Source organism: Sinohyriopsis cumingii, chromosome 4, assembly GCF_028554795.1.
Source record: "Sinohyriopsis cumingii isolate HCF-2022 chromosome 4, ASM2855479v2, whole genome shotgun sequence".
NCBI lineage: Eukaryota > Metazoa > Mollusca > Bivalvia > Unionida > Unionidae > Sinohyriopsis > Sinohyriopsis cumingii.
The window spans coordinates 141155371-141182319 of NC_142964.1; the positions used below are offsets into that span (position 1 = coordinate 141155371).

Here is a 26949-nt window from a genome sequence, read left to right on the forward strand (position 1 = left end):
TTTTATATGGAATATAAAACTAATATAAATTGTTTTCGGATTGCTTCTGTGTTTATTTTAAAACTTAAAAAGGCCTACTACAAGCAAGTTCGAAGCAGAAGATACAGGAGGGTTAAAGTATATACACATTCGGGTAGCTTCATATGAAACACTCATGGAAAAAACTCATTTACAAACAGTTTTATTTGCAACGAAGAAATTTGAAGGCTTCGAAGACAGCGTTGCACGGCAGCAGCAAGAATAACATTTATAAAAAAACAGGAACAAGTCTAATTATTTCTTTATGACAATAAACAAATATCACCTCCATTCATAAAACCCATCTTTGAATAATCGATTCTATCATGTGTCCTCCATTGTTTGCAACAATATGAATAAAATAGAGAATAATGCAAAATATACAACTCTGGTAGCACATTGCACTTCAAAAAGATGACATAGCCAACAGATCGTTTTAAAGTGTGCATTTGTCTCTGCCAGAGCTATACCGAAAACACAATTTACTTTTCTCAAAATGCTCCAAAAAAAAGGAGTATTTATAAAAAAAATAGCCCGTCTATCTCTACAGTTTTCTTTAGCCAAAAGATTGACAGTTGACCGTTCTAATTGAGTAGAACTACTCTTTGATTTTTTTTTCAGGCTATATATTTATGTTTTGTGAAACCAAGATTTTAGGAATACTTTTCAACATTTTATTAGCAATGAATTTTCAGCTACGAAACAAAAATGTCAACTTTAAAAGATTGTATTCACTGCCGAAGTAAAAAATGTCTAAAAAGATAGAAACTAAGTCCATCACCTACTCAATCAGCAGTTTTTGATTGGCTGAGTGCCAGTGATGATGTCTCAATAGCACTATGAATATCCATCAGCAGTTTGTTGCTTGTGGTCAGAAGAAAAGAAACAAGAATGTGCCTTGCATACATGTCTGCTTCATAAAAGAAATCATTTTTGACATACATTTTATTAATGTAAATTCTTAAATGCAACAATAGTCTCTGAGTCAGCGATTATTCCATATGACTGTAGAAGAGCATTTTCCAGATGACGTCGCTCCTGATGATATCATGTGCGAGGTGACATGCCAAGTCCTAAGGTCATTTTATACGAGCCAGTTCCATATTTTCCAACTGAAATAAAAACAGGAACATAACATATTTTGAAATACTCATCAATATTGTTTGAGCAAGAGATACAGAGTGAAACATTTATTTCAGTGACATGAAAAACAAAGAAATAGCCATTACAGTTAAAAGCACGAGATTTAATATATACATTATCACGTGACATATGAATTTAAAAGAAATAATCACTCTTCAGACCTGAATGACAAGTTAATGATCCATAATTTATCAGCAGCATGGGCAAAATTCATGATCCTCTGCACTATATTCTTGGGTAAAAAACATTTTGCTGTCTGCCTAAGAAAGAAAAAAATAGAAACAAACCCAAGATTTCTCCCTTCTAATAAAATGAGCTGGGTCACAAAGTAAGCGATTCTTCAGATGAATAAAAACTCAACAAACTGCACTGTGCCAAAAAAGTTTTGTTTGTTTTGTTCTGTGCTTTGCTGTTCTTTGTCTCGCATAGCTATTCTGTAACTTTTTTGTTTCACATAGCTGGCCTTTTCTAATTATGTCGTTTCATATAGCTAGATTCTGTAATTTCTGTCACACATAGCTAGCTTCTGTAATTATTTCGTCTCATATAGCCAGATTCTGTCGTTCTTTCGTCTCATATAGCTAGAATCTGTCATGCTTTTGTATCATATAGCTAGAATCTGTCATTATTTTGTATCATATAGCTAGATTCTGTCATTATTTTTTATCATATAGCTAGAATCTGTCATGCTTTTGTATCATATAGCTAGAATCTGTCATTATTTTGTATCATATAGCTAGATTCTGTCATTCTTTTGTATCATATAACTAGATTCTGTCATTCTTTTGTATCATATAGCTAGAATCTGTCATTATTTTGTATCATACAGCTAGATTCTGTCATTCTTTTGTATCATATAACTAGAATCTGTCATTCTTTTGTATCATATAGCTAGATTCTGTCGTTGTTTCGTTTCATATGGCTAGATTCTGTCATTCTTTTGTATCATATAGCTAGATTCTGTCATTCTTTTGTTTTAATATAGCTAGATTTCGGAAAATCGTCCAGATGTTGTGGTATTATAAGCAATTACACATAAAAATGAAGTGCCAATAAAAACTGAAACGATGGTAAAATATCATTATCACAACACTTGTATACAAGACTATGGAAGTCCTCAATGGACACTTTTAACTTCTTTTCTGATCTGAGATCTTGATTTACTAATCTGAAATATTGCGGTGCGAATCTGAGATCTCGATTAACTGAGCCGAGATCTCGTTTACTAATCCGAGATTTCAAATTGCTAGCTCAAATCAGTCAATGAAATCATGGAATACTAAACAGACATCTCGCATTAGTAAATCGAAATCTCCTATTAGTAATCTGAGCTCTGGGATTATTAAGACCTCGACTTAAAAGAAAATGCGAAGTGTATCCCTCGTTGGTTTTTGTATATGTTAAAGCAATACACATGCTGACTAAAATATATTTTATGCGGTTAAAGTTAGTAATTGTGCAAACTTCATAAACTGCTTTAATACGTGTTTAGACCCTTTAATATCATCTTGATAATACATGTTAAAACCCTTTCATATAGTGTTGATAAGACATGTTAAGACCCTTTCATATCATCTTGATACGACATGTTAAGACTCTTTCATATCGTCTTGATAAGAGATGTTAAGACCTTTTCATATCATCTTGATAAGATATGTTAAGACCCTTTCATATAGTGTTGATAAGTCATCTTAAGACCCTTTCATATCATCTTGATACGACATGTTAAGACCATTTTATATCATCTTGATAAGACATGTTAAAACCCTTTCATATAGTGTTGATAAGACATGTTAAGGCCCTTTCATATCATCTTGATACGATATGTTAAGACCCTTTTATATCATCTTGATAAGACATGTTAAAACCTTTTCATATAGTGTTGATAAGACATGTTAAGGCCATTTCATATCATCTTGATAAGACATGTTATGATCCTTTCATATCGTGTTGATAAGACATGTTAAGACCCTTTCATATCATCTTGATAAGACATGTTATGATCCTTTCATATAGTGTTGATAAGACATGTTAAGACCCTTTCATATAGTGTTGATAAGACATGTTAAGACCCTTTCATATCGTCTTTATAAGACAAGTTTAGACCCTTCATATCGTGTTGATAAGACATGTTAAGACCCATTCGTATCGTTATGCTAAGACGTTTTCTGACTCCTTCACATCGTGTTGCTAAATATATTTCTCTAGCTATAATATATAGCATAGCTTCCAATAATAATTTTATTAGCAGAAGCAATAATTCCAAAGAAAACGCATTCACTGAAAAAAAATGAAATGTGTGCTGAAATGAAGGACTTTTGGAGACGTTTATGCACTACTGACAATCGGATTTCTTTGTTGTTATTCTTCTCAGTGTCAGATGACCTCTATTATAACCATATTTAAACGAAGGAAATGAAAGGCGTAACAATTGTTTTATGGTGATATAAACGCCTAAAAACCAAGTTAATTACAGTACATAGAAGATGTCACCTTTTGTAGCTGGTTCATTAAGCCCCGACAATGTTTCAAAATGGCTATATATAAATATAAATTACGTTGCAGTGGTGTGTGAAAACCACTTAAACATTTGAAGAAATAACTACAAGAAGCAAGCAGACGAATGGCGTTAGTCGGGAAGTTCTCGAAGTACAGCTAAGTCAATTTACCTTGAAACTAGTCTTTTCCACTTACAGGTTATTACCACCTGACCAATATCACCAGACATTTGGCTACAATCTCCGTAGCATTTTACATAAATCATAAAAAGGCAATGTACCAACATTATATTTCGGTATTTAGTTTTTGATTAAGTCTGTAATTATCAGATGACCTATACAATTCTATATTTTTACAGTTTTGAAAGATTCGTGTAGGTTTTAATAATAATAATAATAATAATAATAATAATAATAAAATGAATAATATAATTCTTGCTGTTGTTGTTCTTGCTCTTCTTCTTATCATCATTTTTATTATTATTATTATTATTATTATTATTATTATTATTATTATTAAGTCATAGATAAAGGAAGAAAGAGTGTATTTTATTTTATGCTTTAAAAGAGTGAAGCGTCCTACATTGAAATAACAAATCTTTTGTTTATCCACGCACTTAATTTATTAATATTTTTCTGTAACTAACTAAATACTTTTTCTGTGCATCATTGACCATAAGTCACTTTTATATCTAGATAGCGACATGCCTTCACGTGCAAAAATCAATTTACATGTTTTATACCAAGGAGAGCCTATCTGGTCATCAATATTTGTTACAGAGTTGTAGACAGCACGTGCAGCCACCATTGCATTCTAGTATGGAGCATATATTGATTACGTAATGCGTTGAGGTCATGTGATTTCCTATACAACCTAAAGTCGTATTTACCTTCCTTTCGCTGTAACTGTGTTTCGGTGTTGAATTAATCAAACTGTCAAGGTGAAGTGGTAAAATGAAAAAAGCACATACACATTAAAAAAAAGGAGCATTTCTAACCTTCTACCATGGTTAGAATGACATACAAAGTTTCATTTATTGCATGTCAAACTATGTGTATTGTATATCATAATTTCGGTGAATAATTATATTTCCTTGGTTGCACACTTTCCAGCAAACAACATTGACAAATGTCAGGTACCCTCCCTCCCCAAACAAAAAGAATCCCACTAAAAGCAATCATCTTTAGCTCGCGCCCAAGCCCATAGCATGCAACTTCAAGCTAAACTAGTTCGATGCTTCATAGAGACAGTGCAACAATCAAATCATAATCTTGCTTTTAACAACATCCAAAGCCAATACGATAACGCATCTCTGGAGAAAATAAAATCTTACCACTTCCGTACAAGACAGCCAGAACCTTAAAAAAGACTTGCAAGCACACAATACGTGCAACAAACACGTAGAGCCTAGTCACTCCGATGATTTAATCCTGCACAAGGTGAAAACGGATATCAGTAGCAGACACCGCACGGCACACTGGGTAAAGGAATAAAAATGATACTTACAGATGCTTATACTTACAGTGGCTTGGTCTGGGCCTCTCGATAACCCAGTATCGGAAACCCTCTCGAGCCCTCTGATTGACTGAAGTCTTCAATTTGTTTCTACTTACGGAGCTGTAGCGATCTGAAAGAATAGAATAGAAGAGATAAATAAAAACAAACAAAACAGTAAACTTAGAAAGGAAACATTTAATTCGCTCGGCATATTCGCAATTGAAATATCTCGAAATTTCATTAACAACTTTCACTAATTTTGTGTTACTAGAGATTCTATGGCAGGACACATACAAAGGGTAAACAATTCCAGCCTGAAATATATCCCAACCATGGGAGGCAATGCTTAGAGCACGATGATTTGGAAACGGCATTGCCAGATTAATCAGACACACCTGCACTGATACTACTGTAGGGACTTTTTCTGCACCATTTTGGTAGTGCGTGATGCCACTTGAGAACCAAACGGGACTCTCCTTATAAATACAGGTCTGATGATTAAAGATCCAAACGAGAATTTAAAATGGGAATGGCCATTTGAGACTCAACAAGAACTTCCATGTTAAACAGGGTAAAACATTTTTGGAACATAAGCCTTATTACTAGTTTGGATGATAATTTTTTTTCAAAGGATGAATATGTCTGTTTGTAACAGCATAACGTGTTGGATGTGGGAAATGTGAGCTTGTCAACCCACCAAATGAGATGTCATAACTTGTTTTGCTTGATAGATATGGTAACATAAAAGTACATACAAATAGCACACCGTAGCACTGTTATTTGAGAGAGACACACAGACAGAGAGACAGACATACAAACAGACAGAGAGAGAGAGAGAGAGATTGTGAATAAACAAAGTTTAAAGACTTTACAATTTAAGTTGTAGGTGTGGGATTTTGGACACTAAACAGGGCATGTTGGATGGTATTTTGTATGGTATTGGGTGATAGATGTTTGTATTAAACACTACTAACGGCGTTTTAAATACACACGGCCTGATAACGACGTGTTGGATAGTATATAACTAAGTGTTGGGTAATATATACCTAGTTGATTGATAATTAGATAGTCCTCAGGCTGCCATCACTATTTTAAATTCCTGTTTGAATTTAGGATGTCATTCCCTTGTTCAATATGTCTTATACCCCAGCCTAGCATCCCCATGATAAATTCCAATTTGGGTCCAGAAAGCTATTCCAATGTTAAATTCTCATATGAGGCTACAACGTTTTCACCCTATATCCTGCTGAACACATTCTCTCATTAAAAAGTTCGGTTGCTTTGGACGTGTGACTCAACTTGAAAAATAATATCCGTTATTATTTTATTAGTGTAATTGAGCGTTAAATAAACCGAACGGTAAATCCGTTATAAAAGATAATTTGAAATATTGTTACGTTATATATAAATGTTTCCTAATAGTACTTGACAGTAATATAACAAATCCATGGACGCGCTAATCGAGTCACCAAAGCAAGCGAAACCACTCTGTGAAATAGGCGATAAATAAACGGTTCAGCTATCTAGTGATTTACTACCCTACTCCGACCAACTCTGAGGTCACATCTGGTTGTTAAGAGCAAACACGTGGCCAAATTAGTTTGTTGATTTTCATAACTTACTGAAATCAGTCCAATACATCTCACTGAAGTAATTTTAAACTAAGCACAATTCTTTCAAAGAAAGTGTGTAAATATGTGGGTTTTGTTGTTGTTGTTGTTGTTGTAGGGTTTAACGCCATTTTTCAGCACACGATAGGCTATACATGGCGGCCGGTATTAATGATGGAGGAAGAACCCGGGAAAACCCCGGAAAGAACCACCGACCCACGAGAGGCTACTGGCAAGCTTTCTCACATACCCGCACTGGCTGAATACGAGAATCGAACACATGCAGACGTAGGTGAGATGGCAGTGATCCGTAAAGGAGAGCGCATTAGACCACTCGGCCACTCGGGGCCCCATATGTGTTTTTGCAAAGCGTAATATTGCCGATGCTTTTTGGAGTATTTCCGTTGTCAGATCGTCATGTTCGGAAGTGCGCAGTTTGGCACGTTGTAAAGCTCTTCAATTTCAGAAGTAAGTAAATCTTACTCGAGTTCGCAATCCCATAATGCTTAAATAGAAGTGATTGGTTTGCAAAAAAAAAACCCCAAAAAAACAAAAAAAACCAAAAAAAAACGGGGACTTGTGCTGATTTACAGGGCTATAAATAGCATGCCTGTCATGTAGGCTCTTTTAGCACTTCTATAAAACACACGTATTAAAGAGGTAAAGGCGACGCATTTTTCTAGCTGATCAAAACAAATTTGATTATGAGAAGCAACATACCAATCCATGTTCGCGGTTACGTAAGATATATACACTGATCTAGACATGTATTTTGTTGTGAGTCAGCTGAAAGAATGAGTTTGACATAATGGCATTGCGGATGGACACGTCAAGTCCGTCAGGCCGAGAATTATTCAAACGCCATTTCAAATGAGCTTTTCCCCCTGACACGGAAGAAAACATATACAGGTTTGTTCTCGTTAAACTCAGCGACTAGTGGGATGACAAACTATGAAATACCTGTAATAAATACAATCCATGGAATCTATGATTGGAAACCAAACAGAAATCTTCCTTAAAATATGATTATGCTTGAATGAATTTCAGTCTCAAAAGGCTAAAGAAACGCGCACACAGTAAAAACAGGAAAAGACTGCGATTTCATAACTATAATAGACACAAATAGAACAAGCAAAATACGGGGCATTTCGCATGTAACGCGCACTCTGAATTAAAACAAAGTAGATCAATATTTGCTGCCTCATGATGCGTCAGCAAATTAGTCATTTTGAACATCATGGGTCATCTCTCTCTCGAGATCCCCCAACCCCCCAAAAGTCTTAGATGCGATCCGATGCCATTTAAAAGTACATTAAGAACTGTTTTTAAAAACATGCCAGATCAAGTACACCTACATCATACTTATAGTCTCAACAGAACAGAGTTTACTCTGATCGACCTGTTTGTACTGGATATTAAAACGGTTAATCTTAGACCAGTCTGTTAACAGTTGCTTTACCGACGATCATGTGTTAGTAAGAAAATTTATATCAGCTTCGAAAAGGTTTTAAACTGTTACCTATAAAGGATCTGTCTGGATTGAAATCCAGTCTCCTGGCATCGAATGTACTCTTGTAAGTCGTGGACTGGAAATAAGAAAATATTTCCACAGACAAAACTGGTAAACAAATTAAAACATCGTTTCAATCAGTGAAGTAATCAACCACGATGAACTTAACCTGCATGGTAAAAAATCCTTTGTGATAAAGCAAAAAATTAAATAATTAAAGTAAACAAAATACAGTTTATTGAGGGAAAAATATAACAATTTATAATACCTAGGACATCGACTGAAACATAAATATGATTTTACCCCATACAGATCCCATAAAATCAATTAATCACTTACAAATAAATTTAGCAACGATGGAGCCATTATGGCATATACATCAAGACTTAGTTACAATGGAGACGAAGATAAAGTAACCTACATATCTGTCATTGTAATCAATCATTCAGAATAAGGATGAAGCAAATAGAAGCAGTTCTTGCAATGCAGTATATGTAAGTCCATCTGAAGATTTATTCTTAATGCTAGCAAAGACTACTTTGGGTAATACTTACATAAATTTCCCTGGCCTCTCTTGGCGTCATTTCGTTGTGATGTCGGGACCAGGTCTTCATCCTAAATCAGACAAGATACATACTATTTCTGCGTCAGCACTAAAATTAATAACAAGATAATGTCTCTGAGAGAGAGAGAGAGAGAGGTGTTGCGGGCCAGACAAACGGGGGCGCAGTCTGGTGCGTTTTTTTTTTTTCTTCAGCTGAAACCCCTGCGCTGCTGCTGAATTGTGTAAACTTACATTTTCAGTAACAATCCAGACAAGTTCATCATGTTGTCATAATATATAAACAGTTAACCTTCTGTACTAGCATTACTATATTTAGCATTTCTTTTCGAAATATTTCGTTCATAATGAATTCTATGGATAAAAACATGTTTTGAAAGAGGTCAGCAATTCGGATGAATGGGATGAGACTATTACTGCGGTAAAAGCAGGTACAGCCTCTTACTTTCAAGAGTAGGTCGTTGACATTCTAATGTAAACTAATATATATTTCCTATTTCATACGATGAAAATTTAATTTAAAATATTCATTCAGAAATACAGAATATGATTTTAACGTTTCTGCACGTCTGAAATGTGCTGTGACAGACCTAAGGTATGTGATCTTTGTAATTACGTCTACAATTGTATCTCTGTTAGATTTTAGTGACGATTTTATTATGGAGGATCTTTGGTGGAAAGATTCCTCAAACCAAATTATCACAAAATTGCCAGGACTTGGCGTCCACCAAATTACCAGGAACTGGCGTCCTAATGTGCAGGATTCGTGAGATCTTACGGCAGCACAGACCAGTTTCGAAAAATAACCTCTCCCTAATTTCGTATCATAAGGAATTCTTTGGATATTAAAACGTACGAGTGTTTCTTAATTTGATATAGGAATACAGGGCCGGATGAGTTTAAGTGTGTACGTTGGAGGTTTTTGTCCCCCAAAATTTCAAAAGGCACCAAAGCAAAAGTCTGTGTTTACTCAAAGTGTGCATAATACCCAATAAAGGTAGGCAAGAATAACACAATGGTCTCATTTAAGTGACTAGTGACTTTACGATTTTGTGTGTGTGTGAGAGAGTTATGTTTTTGTTTTTTAGTTTTCTTATTAGCCTGAGGGAGTCAGAAAACCTCAGACCCCACCCTCACCCCCATCCGGTCCTGGAACTACTATGCGTATTAGATATTTAGATCACGTTTTGTCTTACGTGGCATGAAATGTTGATCTAGGGTTACAAAAGAAGAAAATAATTTGTGGTATTAGCGCTTCTAAGAACCCTTGTCTTAAAGCCGTAATATAGGAGAAATGTTGACCTCAAGCGAGCTTCAAGGAGTCGTTTGATATTGCGTGTTCGCTCGGTCGTGAGGTGCTTTTAAACCTCAGGCGTTATACATACATTTTAGTAATTCTAAATTTCGCATCACAGTTGTAGTCCTCCATAAATATCAAATTGCTGAACTTGACGTTATTAAAAACATTATAGAAATTCTTCAACATTTTAAATCAATCCAATTTTCTTAATGCTTTTTCCAGTTATTAAAATCGACTCTTGAGATTAAGAGGTTAGTGTTAGGACTGGTCGGCGTAGTGACAGGATGATCTGACTGGGTGGGACATCATGCTACATGTCTGCGGCATGATGCCCCAGTGCTAGACATCACCATAAACTGTCACTCTGCATACATCGTAGCGATATGACTGAAAAATTGTTGAAGCTACGTTAAAGAGCCTAATCACACACTCTGTGAGATTCAGGCACACATAAACAATTATTTCTCAGATTAAAAAGGTCTGTAAAATAACACCAAATTTATGAACCTGCTTTATGTAGAGCGGCGACGTTAACAGATTTGGCCCAACCGGCCCCGCCCTCACAGGGGCCCTGCGCGTTAGTAATTTAAAAAGAATATATATTTATAGAGAGAAAGTAATTTTAAAGCGATGGAAGAAAATTTTCAGTTCAATGTTACATAAAATGATCCAAATCGGGCCCTGCGTTTGCTACGGTCGTTACCGTTAGCATGGTTTGGGAACAATCGGTAACAGAAATCTTAAACTCTCATTATTACACAATTGCCTTAGTGGTGTGTTAAAAAATATGCATTTAGCAATTGAATTCAGCAACGACCTGCAATCGGTAACTTCTTTGCCAGCTTTAAGAAGAAAAGATTTTTAAAAAAAACACAAGCTTCATTTATACGGATACGAGAGAAGAACTTCGTATTACACTGGTATGTCAGTCTGTCACTTCGGCCAATTAGATGCTATTCCTCACCTGGATTTCAGTACAGGTGCACACAAATTGGTTAAAATACCGTCAGAAAAATAATTTAATCCGCACTTTGACGCAGAATAATAATCTGTGAGCCAAGCTGTCATAAATTAAGTGATCGTTGCACATACAGGAGCCATATAATTTAAAAAAGTTTAATAATAATTTGTATTATTCATTTAAGACCTGTGTTTCGTCCCAAGAAACATTATTGTTGCAGACGAATACAGATGTATGTACACAATGCAACAAAACCAACATAAAGAATTATAAAACTGTTTTCCATCCAGTCTTGGCAACATGTATGATGTTGACATGTACATACGTCGGCCAGACACAAAAAACCGTCTATATCCGTCTCTAAGTCCAACTGCAAACTGCACAGACACAGAATTGCCGTTGCATAATGTACTGCCTGTTCTGGATTAAAGTAAAAAATATTATGAGCAAACAATAGAACAGTAAGCATAGACTCTGATCTGCCGTCGCATTATGCGGTGGAATCAGGGTCTATATATTTTATTTTTTTTTTGCAGTTGGATGTGGCCGATAAGAGAGTGCATACAGCTTATTAGCTTGGGTTGGGTATACTAAAATTTGCCAGTAAATTTACCAGAGGACTAAATGATAGGAGGGATACACAATAAAGTGTAACTTCCACGGTTTCAATCGCAGGGTATCTGAAGATAACGGTACACTCCTTCTAATGCTATTAATGTCCTTGTTGTTGCTGATATTGTGACTAATACCACAGTCACTAATATTAACATTGCAACCACCAGTACTAAGCAGCAACAACAGCAACACCTTTACTACTAATTCTAGCAGGCGGACACAACCATTAAGAATATAAATATAAAGTTTTTATAATAGATTGTCAATTTTATTTATTTATTTATTTATTTATATGTTTAATTATTAATTATTTGGCAATAAAGACAGTATACCATGTAGGTCTCACCTTATCCATACACGTCGAATTGTATTGAATATTACAGTGCATACAACTAAAAATACGACATGCACTCAAATGTATTCAGTAATTATACACAGACCTACCACACTGATCTACTGTCACAAACACACATATTGCACATATATAGCACAAGGCATAATTAGAAATAACAAATGATATATATATATATATATATATATATATATATATATATATATATATATATATATATATATATATATATATATATATATATATATGGGTAATTTAGCGGCATTGTCAAGGATTCAACCATGTCGCCGAGTGGCCGAGTGGTCTAAAGCGCTCTCCGTTACGGATCACTGCCATCTCACCTCTACCTGCGTGGGTTCGAGTCTCGATTCAGCCAACGTGGGTATGTGAGAAAGCTTGCCAGTAGCTTCTCGTGGGTCGGTTCTTTCTGAGGGTTTTCCCGGGTTCTGCCTCCACCATTAATACTTGCCGCCATGTATAGCCGCCTATCGCGTGCTGAAAAATGGCGTTAAACCCAACAACAACAACAGCATCTCGCTTTTGTGTCGACAGATGATACTAACCCTGAGAATTTATTTTGAAAGTTTGGCTCGTAATTTGAACTATTAGCACCACTGTTACATTTATCATCAGCATCACCACCACCACCATCAGCCGCATCAACAATCGTTGTTGTTGTTATATTGTTGTTGTAGTTGTGCGGGAAAATAATATGTAAAAAGCCTACCTTATATTTCTTGTTGTCGTTGCCTCACTCACCAACAATCTGATTCAATAAGGACGTGCCTTCAACTCCGTGTATTTTTATCAAAATAAATTGGAAGAGGTCAACAGTATTGAAATCTTGATCTAAAATACGCGATTACATTTGGCATAGGTCAAAATGGGGGCATTTTTCCTAACTACCACAACGGTATTCAGTTCTGAAAAGCCCCCACCGAAAAAACAATAAACAAACAAGAACAAGCATCAAACAAACAAAAATCAAACACCCCCCCCCAAAAAAAAAAAAATTCAACCCACCCCAATGCAATCACCATGTATTTATCTAGCGCGGATTTTGCTAAGCGATTTCATGACCTGTTTTCGAGACTTTCTTAATATTAATCATGACATACCGACTTAGACGATCTTGAAATGCCACATCAAAATCTTGAGCCACCATTTTGACAAATGATCTGACAGATAAACGAACTGGTTATATTATTCTCTTCTTTTCGGGAAAATGTTTCCTTCACAACTACATTTCCAGTCCAAAATCTGTCGTCAAATTAACTCAGTTTTGTTTAGGTAAATTTAACTGAACGTCAAAGCACATTGCAAAGATCTACGTCAGCGTGTTTAGCCTACAACAATGGCACTCGAAACGGCTTTTGAATCTTTTTGTAATTAAACATTGATATACCTACAGGTTTTGTTTGAATTGTTACAATCTGAAACAAAATAATCAGTGGAGTGCTCTTTAGGCGCGAAGTAAAGGTTATTGGACCGTAAAGAAGGAAACATTTGTACCATAGATACGTATTACTAAGTCAAAGGTGATATACATACAGGCCTTAGTATGTAGAAACAAAATCAGACATTTTAAAGAAAGGGGGATAAGAAATAAATTCAAGGGTGAGGGACGGACAGGGGTAAACCCTAACTGTCATATGTTATCGGTCACCATCTTAATAGTCCATAAATGTATGTGTGTCTGTGTCTGTGTGTGAGAGAGAGAGAGAGAGAGAGAGAGAGAGAGAGAGAGAGAGAGAGAGAGAGAGAGGGTGGGTGGGTAATGCTTTAAGGGCTAACCTTACTCAAAATTTAACAAGCTTTGGCAACCATACCAAACTCTTTTTTCCATACACGTTTCAGAAAAATTTCGGTTCTAAAAGCTTATTGTACTTGTTGCACGCATCGTTTCAAATCTTCAGAGATATATGTATTTAGAATTGTACTAAAGCTTGCAATTCCCTCGTAAGATGGGTGGGGCTGATGGGAAAGAAAGCAATCAGAACGTGCAGGCACCCCATGCGTTTTTCCCTTTTCGTTAAGAAATAAATTGCGCCGTTTTATTCTTTACTAAGCAATGCAACTTGCAAAGTTACCAGGATAGATTACAAAGAATTTTCTCGAAGGTTCATATCTGGTCGTTCATTTTTCATATGCAGATGATCTCTTTGTAATTTTCAAAAAATGCCATTAGTATATTCAACAGGGCTCGCAGTGATACATTTTGATCGCGTTCCACAGGTAGGATTTTCTATCATAGTTTGAGTTTCATAGGATTAGCGCACGAGAGATATTAAACGGACATTTATTTTCGTATAGGAGAATTAGAATCTGCAAGCACATTTACATACTGTTTTTCATATTCATTAAACAGTATTAAAATATATGGAAAACGCGTACTCGAAGAATCCCAACATATACAATCATTCGACTTTCAATTGAAAATCGATAATATTCTAGCTCTAGTGGCCTAGTAGTTAGAGCGTCCACCTCGGATGCGGGAGGTCGCGTGTTCGAAACTGGGCCGAGCCATACCAAAGACATAAAAATGTTATTAAAAGCTGCCTCGCTTGGCGTTCAGCATTAAGTGGTTAGTGTTAGGACTGGTCGACGTAGTGTCAAATAAGTGGATGGGTGGGACACCTTGCTACAAATCTGAGGCATGATGCCCCAGTGCTTAGACATCACTAGAAACTGCCACACCACATACATCGTAACGATATGACTGAAAATTCGTTAAAGCTGCGTTAAAAAGCCAAAAACAGACAAACACACACACACACATACTCCTCGTAAACCTTTCTGTATGTTGCTTTACAACAATGTAGCGTTTAATACTGCTTAATTTTTTATCTATTATCTGATACCTTACCTACCTACCTACCCACCACCTACCTAGCTACCTACACATTTGCAATACAATTGATCGTTGCAGATACAAGATACTAAGAGCGTTGTTATGATCTACACAATCATTCAAAGATAAGGTGCTTTAATTTTTCTACACGTTTTCACGTTTAAATTTCTTAAAAATGGTAAAGTTTGCAATACGCGGTGTGTGGAAAGACATTAGTTCCAGTAAGGTCGTAAGTGCAACAGTGTGTACATTTCTTTTAATACTAAAGAATTCTATCATAATAAAATTCAGAAATGGCGACCTGACTAAGCATTCTATTGTACTGACTTAGTAACATACTACTGTCAGCACATTCATAACTTTCGGAACACACCTGCGATGAACAAAATGTTGAACATCTGATCTTGTTGCAGTAAATGATATTGTATGAAATTCCTTTGCCATCATCAACCTAAAAAAATTAGCATATGGATTGGAGAAACATGTTGTATATTGATCGATTCTGTAGAACATTCAACTAATTTTTTTCTATTCTTGCTGCAATTGTTTGCTTTATATCTCAATGGATATTGAAGTTATGTTCAATCACCCCTTGTATCTTTTATTTGCGAGATTTCAACAAGGAAAATATACAAAATATCGTTTCAAGGCTCCTAGAAACGTTATCAACGGACATGGATGAGTCGGACTAGGATTGCATGTTTATCTCACGTTACTTATATGACAACTTATATGACAACGACTTGTTGTGGAGTCCAGTTCCTTTGCTGGGGTTCTCCTTTAATTACATGTATGTGCTAATCTTTGCGTTTACAATTCGATTTCGATCAGCGAGTTTTCATTCGATGGCATTTGTACAAAGAAATGATAAGAGGATAGATTGACCGTTATGGGGATAATGGGAAATTAACATTAAGCCATTTTGAAAAATATGCAAAAGAATGCTAGGTTTATTGTTGGAGGGGGAAATACTTGTCTTTAGTGGCTACATCTCCCAAACCTGGCTCTTCACTCCATTTCCCGTAACCCGTCTTGAAATATTTTGCCAAGGTACGTTGAAGCGTTGTCTTGTTTTTGTTCCATCTTCATTATTTCCATCTCCCTGTAATCTTCATCTCAAGTACTCTTGAGCCTTTTAATCTCCCCTCCATCACATTTCTAATGAATCCCTGGGTTGTTTACCGATTTCCTTTCGATCCACCCGGTCCAGCAAATGACTGATCCTCTTGCTCACGTGCCCACTTTTCATGGTTCCGCCATCTCGAAGAATCTACGACGAGTGCCTCTATATATAATCAACGGATGGATGGAAACTGATTCGGAGGTTGCACCAGTCAAAATGAGTTGGGACATAATTCAGACATAGCGTGTTTTATTATATCACCGGATCAGACTTTAGATACATGCATAACGTCCCATACAGATTAGAATGCTGGTGTACATGTTATGCGACTTTCAGATTCAAGGAATTCTCTAACACTTTTTACACAAACCTATCTTCACTAGCACAAGATACAAATAGTAGATGGGAAGGGTTTAAGTTTTAGTTATTGTGAATTACAATGACACATTGCATAGCTTTTTTAAGCGGTAATTGGGGAGTATATCTTTGTTTCTAAGAATGTTGTATGATAGGCCTACTGGAAATGGCTTTTGTAAAGTCATACTCTCTACTAGTAGTCTCACTCCAACTCACAACTTTATATGTATAGGCGCGCAAGTGAACGAATGGATCCCTTAAAGAAGATATGTGGGTGTGAAAGAAAACGAGAGAGAGAGAGAAAGAGAGAGTCAAAAGAAAAATTGTTTTGTTTTCTAAATAACATTGTTATAAGCCCCGCTAAAGACATCAAAAAAAATTAAGGATCTGGGCAGCATCTCTTACCTCCAGTACAACTGGGGAAAATATACTTTTCTTATAACAAGATAAACCGAGTTCAGGCCAGGTTATTGCAATGAAGACACTAAGAATGATAACGAAACTACGACGTTTATTTATAAATATAAAAACTCCTACACATAACTCGTGCGCATGAATTCCAAGACTGGATTTTTAACACAATGATGCACACTGGGTTAAATAACTGAACGATAACTGAAATAATACAACAAAAAATGATACGTTTCCTAACTGGAACGAATTGTAAAATGTAATTTCAAAACGAACAGTCAACAATAATAAATGAATTGAAATTAAACAAAAATTAAGCACAAAAATAAACAACCACTCAACCAATGATACGTGAAATTTCAAAACAATGATAGGAATTTACTCGAATAGTGACAACTGGTTTCATAGAAACTGAAATTATTTTTTTTCTCAGATAGTGATAACCGTCTTAATATAAATTGGGACATGTCTTGAAGCATCCAATTCATAACCACAAGTAATTTCAACCCCACCACGAATGATCTGCCTAAGGATATGTATAACATCCCGTTCCCTGCAGGCCCGTTGGTCCTGAAGCTTTGATCCCTCACCACGAGACATCCACCATCTTCCACAGGGCCAACGTCACCACTGGCAACAGCACAACGGGTATATACCAACCCAAATTAGTACCAAGCAACACCATCAGTACGGTGCAGACACAGACTCAGCATAGGTCTGTCACTATCGCTCGATCACTCCGTCACTCCTTCACCCCTTTCAGTTGAAAATATAATATTTTAATCCTTGTAATATTACTGACACGGTCATGTATAACATGCAATGACGTACGTGACGCATGCGCGTAAGTGGGGTTGATTATTTTATAAAAAATCATACCATCGGGATCGCAGTATAAAGTTATCTTAATAAGCAAGCTCATATGTGATCTTGTATCTGAGAAAAATCGTACAGAACTTGAAGTAACATTCTCTCGTTCCTTAATTCATGCAACATTAATGTGAATACAATCCTTCTGTTCAGTTATGTACCGGTGAACATGTAAACAGACTATTAATATAATCTACCATTGGATTACACCATAAAAATGCACAATAAATATTAGAATAAAACAATTCTATCCTATACTACAGATAGGAAAATGCAATTCACATACCTCTACAGCTGGAGATATTGCGCTGTAAAGTGGACCGCTTACTGACAAGACTTTCCGTAATGTCAAGTTTATATAAACCATGAGCATATATGTACACTGGCAATGTTGCAATGCACGGCCTGTGCGCTCAAGGTAAATCAGTTTTCCCATCGTAAGCACTTCGCTCGTACAGCACGGAGTGAACCGAACTCAACACATCGAAATAATGTATGATATAAATAAACCACCCTCAAGTAACGTTGTTACAGATATAAAACCCGAGTGCATCATATCCCAAATATTCATAAACAATAAATATACACAATTCCGTGACACCAAGGTTGACAACGTTATGGAATGTAGTCTGTCCAAAGATCTAGTACAATGTCATTTTGGTACCGATGGACACTACGATTGTGGGCTACAGTAAAATGTATTTCCATATATCTATTGTTTCAATGTATCTAGAGAGGTCACATCCAAAACAAGTCTGTAAATGCTCTGATAGAAATCCAAGACTTCGCTGGTCACGAAAATACGGGCAATTTTTGTTCACTTTGCTGAGCTGAGGTGATACAACACTTCTTTTCGCAAAGTCTATGATATCGACCTGGAGAGGAGGTAGTCCGTAGAAATCAAAATATTTAAAATATGGTTGTTGTGAAAGTAGACAGCAACCGAGTTCCAGAGGGTAGAATGTTGTTTGTCTTGATGACATAAATTCGGTCTTTAGGTCTACTATGAGGAATTTCACCTTTAGCGCACACCAGTGGATTCCAAGGAACTGTGCACGAACTGTGGGTAAGAAAGTAATGTGGTTCTCACGTATTTATTCTTCAAAGGTAATGCGATGCAACGATTTCACGGATTACTTTTTCTCTAAAGCTGTCTTTCAAATACTCGATGAATGGGAAATTTCGGTACTCGTTTGCAAGAGAACTTCGATGCATTTCGTTTCCAAGGAAGTCAATGGAGTTAATGAATGGTCACTCTAGTCTTTATACCACTCTTTCACAATCGTTTCGTCTGGAATGAGCGTCCATCTTTCTTCTAGATGTTCTTCGATCTTTTCTTCTTAACTCGTCAAATACTGGTTATGTTGTACTTGACTATGGTGATCGATTTGACAACCATAATAATGTTCTTTGTGTTCAGAGTGAAGGTTTCTTGAACAGATTCCAGGCTAATATGGCTACAGCATGAACGTTGAACTAAGTTCATAAACAAACGCAACGCCCATTGGAAAGCCCCATACAACAAATAAAACAATGTTCGCAAGAAGAATCTCGGGTGTTAACTTTGATGTCAAAAATTCCTTCTTGTGGTAAGCGGGTGGTTTCCACAAAGTGCAACACTTGTGATAGTTCTATATAATTATTACATGATTCAGCTTCCTCGCCGCTGAAGACACTAAATGCTTTTAAGACACCTAAATGTTACACGTTTGAATCACTTGGAGAAATCCTAGCCTAACTTGTGGAGACCGCTAGAACAGTGTTTCCATGGTTACAACACCACGTACCAGCAATACATCCTCTAGCACCATCGAGTAAACATGGCAATCGCTCAAAGCATGTCCAGAATGTGTGTGTTGTGTGGTTCCTTACATATGGCGCTATTTTTGGATACTCATTTTGAATTATATTGTTTTCTAAGTTTTATTTTTGGAGGACCCCCCCCCCCCTTTATGTTCGAAGACAGAAATACAACAGCGAAGTTCTGGAGGAAAATATGAATTGATTTTCAAATCCATCATTTTAACTGCTATAATTCAAAACTATTTGATATTCTTAAGGATGTCATAATTTGATGGAATGAAATAAAAAATAGAATGTAAGAATTCCTTGGATTATAAGTATCGTGCCAGATGTAAAGGCATGTCTACCACACGGGCTTCATGGGATTTCACAGGACCTCGTGATTACATTACAGTGTTGTTTATATCCATGCATATGCATCGCTGAATACGCACACAGCTAGGAACAAGTCCATGTGAATGACCCGCTTATGTCGGTCGTACACTGCGTACAGTTTTCCCTCCACCCCTCTGCATCCCAGCCCTTCTCTATTTTTCCTTCAATACATTTTTATAATTTATTATCTTACTCACTTTCTCCATACCGATCGATACGCCTGATAATCAATTTACCTGTCTAAATAGCTACATAAATAATTGCACAGCAAAATAATTAATTTCCACCCCTCCCATCTCCATCATGATTGTCGCTTTTGCTGTTGTCATCTTCATAAATGTAAGGAAAATGGATGTGAGAAGAAACCATCGACATCCTCAGAATTTTCTTTTAAAGCACAACAAAATTAAAACAAGCGAACAATGGTAAATGATAAATAACGTTTCGATTGAACTAAGGCTTCAAGAGTTATTTCCCTTAGACCAATCGCCTCGTAACATAAGGTTCAAGTTCTACAAAAAAAAAGACGGTAAATAAATATGCTAAAACAATTTTTAATAACTTAAGTTGAAAGCATTAAAATTCTTTCAGTTAAACAAGGAGAATTTGTTTAAGACTATGATGAGCAGTATTTCATGTTTTATGTTTTAATTAATTTAATTTTGCAATCCGTTGATTTTTTTCCCCACTCCATTCAAAACATAACGAAGGATATCATAGCGAACAGACAGAATACTTCGCATTCAGTCAGAAATGTAAGCAACTATTTCCTTTAAAATTCCTCCTTTAGAGGCGAATATAGATTGCTGATCGTGTTGAGACTGTTTTGTGCCGCAATAACGAGCTCTGAAGAATGTATTCGTATTGAAATGAATTTGCTTGTACCACAAGAGACACCATTTGCTATTGATATACATCGGCAATAATTCCTATAATTCCTATGCACAATGTGTCACGGAATAAGGCAAGAAAATAATTTGGTAATGCCTTAGAACAATTTGGGTAATTGGTTTCTTAGACGCATACAGCGTTACCTATGATAGTTCATATTATATATATATATATATATATATATATATATATATATATATATATATATATATATATATATATATATATATATATATATATATAATTGTGTGTGTATAAAGGGGGCCCCGAGTGGCCGAGTAATCTAAAGCGCTAACCGTTACGGATCACCGCCATCTCATCTCTGTATGCATGTGTTCGAGTATCGTGTTTGGCCAGTTTGAGTATGTGAGAAAGCTTGCCGGTAGTTTCTCGTGGGTCGGTGGATCTTTCGGGGATTTTCCTGGGTTCTTCCTTCACCATTTATACTGGCCGCCATGCCGTGAACAGCCTGTCTTCTGCTGAAAAATGGCTTTAAACCCTATAACCAGAACAACATATATATATATATATATATATATATATATATATATATATATATATATATATATATATATGAGAGAGAGAGAGAGCGTCTTTATTTTTCATTCTTGGGATTTAAAACTCCAGAAATTAATTGTCTCTCTTATAATACATCGCTGAGGACTTTATCTTGACGTAAAATAATACGGTTGAATGAATTTATGGATTTCATCCCTGCATTAAGTTTGTTTATTATTATGACCAGCTTGTTATATTTATAGCTGGATTGATGGGATCTAAGAACCAGAATGGTGACGGCATGACATGCAGTGTGGCAGCGTAGCCATTTAACTTAACTGACGGTGTATCTGTTACTATATGAATGAACGTGATTCTGGAGCAGAAAAAGAATAGTGATAGGAATTCCGACCTCTGAATAAGGGCAGTATAAACTGTGTTACGTGTACAAGAACATATGGTTGTATAAAGCATGCTTATGTTTTTTTTTTCGCATCATATGGTTGTATGAACTATGCAGATTTCTTTGTAACACACGATTCTGTGAATCATACTCAGAAAAGTTAATTAGAAAGGGAAGCACAGGAAAGGAGTGTTGAGTTAGAAAAGCGGGCAAGGTTAGAGATCATAGATGTAGAGGAAAGAAATAAGCAAAGAGATTATGACATACAATTTAGATTATAAACCGCTAGAAAAGAAGATTAAAGATTCTGCCTCTAGCAAGTTGGTGGGCCCCAAATTACCCTTCTTTCTACAATGAATATGATGACATGAATCCATCGGTGTTAGAGATATGGCAAGAACCAGAGAAAACAAAACGGGGGGTGGGGGGGGGGTGGCTCTACATCTCAGTGCTTAATTAAAACGAGCAGCTCTGGATGTATACTCGTGACTCCCCAGAAGCGATGTGTTGAATTACGACGCTCGGAAGGAAGCAATTCTGAAAAGTGTATGAGTTGACTGAGCAGGGTTTTCGTAAAACGTTCAGGTAGAGCAAACTTGAGAAGGGAGCAACCTTTGGTCATTTTATCGTCAGAAGAGCTAATTATTTTCAACGATGGATTGAATATGGTAAAGTACACAAAATGTTTGAAGGCTTGACTGATTTCTTGTTTAGAGATCAGTTGTTGAGTATAGTTGAACCAATTTCTGAAAGAGAAGGTATTGTCAAACATTCAAACACTGCTAAGCAGGCAGTTTGCTTTGCCGAAGCTCATGGTGGAACTCAGAACGTAGTTTCAAAAGATAAGTCTGGAAACCAGTCATGGGGATCGACGCATATAGAGCCCGTGAAATCGGCTGAGGCAAGTATGTCTATTAAGTATACAGGTCGTCAGGGTATTATGCATGTAACAAATGTGGTAATGTACAAGGAAAGTGTCCTAAAAGGAAGGGTCCTATACACAAGGCAGCCATGGCTACAGAGAACAAAAACAGGTCCGCTAGGCCTATTCAGATTGAATACGGTATCCCATCATTCGGTAGGTTTCTTTTTCACGAGATGTGGATACCAACAGCAAGAGGTGCCATTAACGGTCAAGGTCACGGTTTTACGTGAAACTGGTTGTAAAGGCGTGGTTATGAAACAGAGTCTCTCTGCATGCTTCTCAATCAGATGACACATCGCATACCCGTCGCACGAGTCGAGATTGAAACTCCATTCTTGACCTGGACAGTCAATGCCCTCTGCATAGATAACCTAATTTACGATCTGACAATCTGCAATGTCGAAGGTTTCCGTCTTCCGACCATGGCAGATTTTAGAATACATGTAGCTCAGACAGTTGAAACGCGAGCGCAAGCCCGGCGAGAGAAAAACGCGTTTCAGAGATTAAATGTTCACCAATCTATCGATGGAATTACGTTTGACTAATTCCTACGAGAGCAAGAGCATGGCGAATCCGTGAAATCGATTGCAGAGAAACTCGATTCTGACGCCATTAAACACTGCAATGGTGGGGACAGCTCAAAGTTTGTACCGAGGAATGGGTTAATCCACAGGGAGTTTACCACACAAGAGGGTAGGAAATACCGGCAACTGGTTGTGCCCCAGAAATACAGATCCCGTGTGCTGAGGATGGCGCATGAGTCTTGCATGGCGGGCCATCTGGGTAAGGTAAAGGCTACTAGCAGAATTCTGGCTGAATTATACTGATCTGGTGTTAACAGTGACGTCACGCGTTTTTTTCATATACCTGTGAAGTGTGCCAGAAAACTATATCCAAAGGAAGGCTCTCACGAGTTCCCCTGGGGAAGATGCCTTTAATGTTGTAGTTGTTGTAGGGTTTAACGCCATTTTTAGCAGACGATAGGCTATATATGGCGGCCATTATTAATGGTGGAGAAAGAACCCGGGAAAACCCTGATAAGAACCACCGACCCACGAGAAGCTACTGGCAAGCTTTCTCACATACCCACATTAGCCGAATCCGAGACTCGAACCCACGTAGACAGAGGTGAGATGGCAGTGATCCGTAACGGAGAGCGCTTTAGACCACTCGGCCACTCGGGGCCCCCCTTTAATAGACACACCATTCTAAAAGGATGGCGGTGGATATTGTTGGGCCAATACAACCTATGGCCGATAAGAAAAACAGGCATATCTTTATACTGTGGATTTTGCAACCAGCTACCCCGAATCCGTAGCGTTGCGAAGTACTTAAGCGGAACGGATGGCCGAAGCGCCGGTTGATATATTTAGCATTGTAGTGGTGCCGAAAGAAATCCTTATGGATTGCGGAGCCTAATTCACTTCCGACCTCATGAGTGAAATCCCATGTGCAACGGTCTGGTGGAGAAATTTAATGGTACACTGAAACAAATGTTACAGCGAATGTGCGCGGAGCGTGCGCAGGACAGAAACCGTTATTTGTACTCTGAGCTATTCGCGTATCGCAAGGTTCCGCAAGAAAACTTTGGGTTCTCGCCCTTGAAGTTTTGTACGGGAGAACTATTCGAGGCTCTGTGCGAATCCTACTTGAAATTTGGGCAGGTGATGTTACCGACGACGAAGTAAACACTACCTACCAGTACGTGAACTTGAGAAACTTGTCAGATGGCATATAAAGAACTTGCATGATCGATTCGTAAGTATGTCAAGTACTACAATCGCAGGGCGCCTACTAGAAAATTTGTTGTGGACTATCGGATGCTAGTGCTTTCTCCTATTAGCACAAACAAACTATTAGTTGAATGGAATGGTCCCTACAAGTTTAAGAAGGTCAATGGGTGATATGGACTATAAAATGGACATGAATGGCAAGTTGAACATGTTTCATCATAATGTGCTAATGTTTTAAGTGAAGAGACGCAAAGACGCGTTAGAAAAGGAAGTATTGAACCTAGTTCCTATAGCGGTCGTTGAAGATGACGTGGTGGAAATAGAAACTCCTCTGGAATATCACTTGAGTGTTGAAAGGGATAGACCAAGTAAACGTGAATGCGGAGTTGTCCAAAGACCAGCGTCAACAGATCAACAAGATCCTGGTAAATAGTCACATGTATTAACCAACAGACATGGATGCATATCATTAGAAGAACTAAACATCAAGTTGAAGATGTCTGATCCGATTAGGATTAAAGGTTACCCAGTACCCTTTAATGCACGAGAGGCGATGGATGAAGAGGTTAGTAAATGCTAGAATCCTCTAATTCGCCATATTCGTGTCTCCCTTGTCAGGAAAAAGGACGGTACAAACCGCTTTTGTATTGATTTCCGTCAATTAAATAATGTCACGGTGTTCGATGTCAAACCGATGCCAGACATAGAGAGTCTTTTTGCTAAATTATCTGGTCATCGGTACATTTCAAAATCGGATTTATCCAAAGGATATTGACCGGTACCCATCGTTGAAGAGTCTCGTCAGTTGACGGCATTTATCATCCAGAAAGGGTTGTACCAATTTAAGGTAATGCCATTCGGATTGGTAGGTGACAGTGCGACTAGTTGTGGCTTGATGGGCAGGTTACTAAAAGATTTAGTAAGCGTTGACAGCTTTGTGGACGACATTTTTGTATACACGGATACTTGGAACGAACATCAGTCCATTCTAACTGAACTCTTCAAAATTACTCCGCAAAGCGAACCTCACGGTGAGACCCACTAAATGTAGTATTGGCGATACAGATTTTTAGAGTGCTTGGATCATATGGTCAGTGGATCAGGGCAATTGAAACTTCACCCCAAACAAGTAGAAGCAATTAGTAACTCGCTGAAATCAGTTATCAAGACTCAGGTTCGTTCATTTCTGGGTTTAGTAGGATTGTAGAGTAAATTTATACCTTAATTTTGCTGCCATTACTAGCCCATTGTCTGACCTGACAAAGAAGGGGCAGCCAAATAAAGTGTTATGGGGCCCATCACAGGAAAAAGCTTTTAATGCACTAAAGGAAAATCTGATCAGTGCGCCTATATTGAAGTTACCCGATATTAACAAAACGTTAATCCTAAAAACTGGTACCTCTGATATGGGATGGGAGCAGTTTTGCTGCAGTAGCAAGAAATGGTAAAGGAGCTCACAGTTTATGCAAGCAGGAAATAGCTAACCAGGGAACGTATATACTCATTAATCGAAAAGGAGTTTCTGGTGGATTGGTAAATTGCATATTTTTAATGTGAGATTTTGTTCTCGAAACTGACCGCGAACCCCTGTTGCATTTAAACAAAGCTAAGGTTGCTAATACTCGGTTGATGCTTTGGGCGCTGACACTAAAACTTTATCGTTTTCGAGTTAAAGCAATCAAAGGGGTCATTAACGTAGGTGCAGACTGATTGAGTAGAATGTGAGTGGCAAATACGATATTTATTTAAATATCCAGTCTAGGTTTTGCAAGCCAAGGAGGGCGAAGCCTTATTTTCTTTTCTTCATATTCCGTGAATACTAAAACATGTGTCCATTGCCCTTGATGGGGAGGTATTGTCACAGAATAAGGCAAGAAATGGTTATGCCTTAGAAGAATTTGGGTAATTGGTTTCTTATAAGCATACAGCATTATATATAGTAATTCATATTTTTTATATATTTTTGTGGTGACCGGTTGACCGGTCAATACACGCATCTCGTCGTACGTCCTTTGAGGCGGGACACCCATATAGCACAATGTGTACAGGTACTTGACCCATGGTCGTGTAAATTTTTTTTGTTGTATTTATCGGAAACATTGTCTTATGCGACACAGTGATTGCTTGGATTTTGTCAAGGAGTGTCAGTACTATTACAACTTGCTACAGCCATATATATATATATATATATATATATATATATATATATATATATATATATATATATATATATATATATATATATATATATATATATTCTTCGGATTTAAAATTCTGGAAAATTATTGGTTTGTTATATATCTTCGCTGATGACTTTATTTTGATGTACATTACTATTGTAGCAGTTTATCTCTTTTCTGACCATTTTGGTATATTTACAGCTGGATGGATGGGCTCGAAAAACCAGTATGGTCACGGCATGACATTTAGTGTGGCAGCGTAGCCATTTAACTAAATTCAGCTGGCAGTGCATCCGTTGCTACATGACTGGACGTGTAGGATAAGATTTCAGGATTCTGGAGAAGGAATAAGAATAGTGATATGAATTCCGACCTCTGAATAAGGGCAGTCAACACTGTGTTATGTTTAATAGGACATATGGTTGTATGGACCATGCTTATTTTTTCCAATGAATAGGGTTG

At 37.0% G+C, this 26949-nt stretch overlaps 1 protein-coding gene across 4 annotated transcripts; it reads right to left on the reverse strand.

Annotated features, from left to right (window-relative positions):
- Positions 1–29: 29 nt before the first annotated feature.
- Positions 30–18018, reverse strand: LOC149802214 (uncharacterized). Of its 4 annotated transcripts, none has more exons than XM_089956630.1 (5): positions 17966–18018; positions 8832–8892; positions 8287–8353; positions 5183–5287; positions 30–1130 (listed from the first exon to the last, which is right to left on the reverse strand). In XM_089956630.1, exons 2-5 carry the CDS (start codon positions 8889–8891, stop codon positions 1066–1068), a joined length of 297 nt encoding a protein of 98 aa, XP_089812756.1. In that variant the 5' UTR covers position 8892; positions 17966–18018; the 3' UTR covers positions 30–1065. The 4 variants fall into 4 exon arrangements, with proteins under 4 accessions (XP_089812756.1, XP_089812753.1, XP_089812754.1 ...); XM_089956627.1 differs by lacking the exon at positions 17966–18018 and adding an exon at positions 13186–13402; XM_089956628.1 differs by lacking the exon at positions 17966–18018 and adding an exon at positions 13186–13399 and having other exon boundaries at positions 5167–5287.
- Between the last annotated feature and the right edge of the window lie 8931 nt (positions 18019–26949).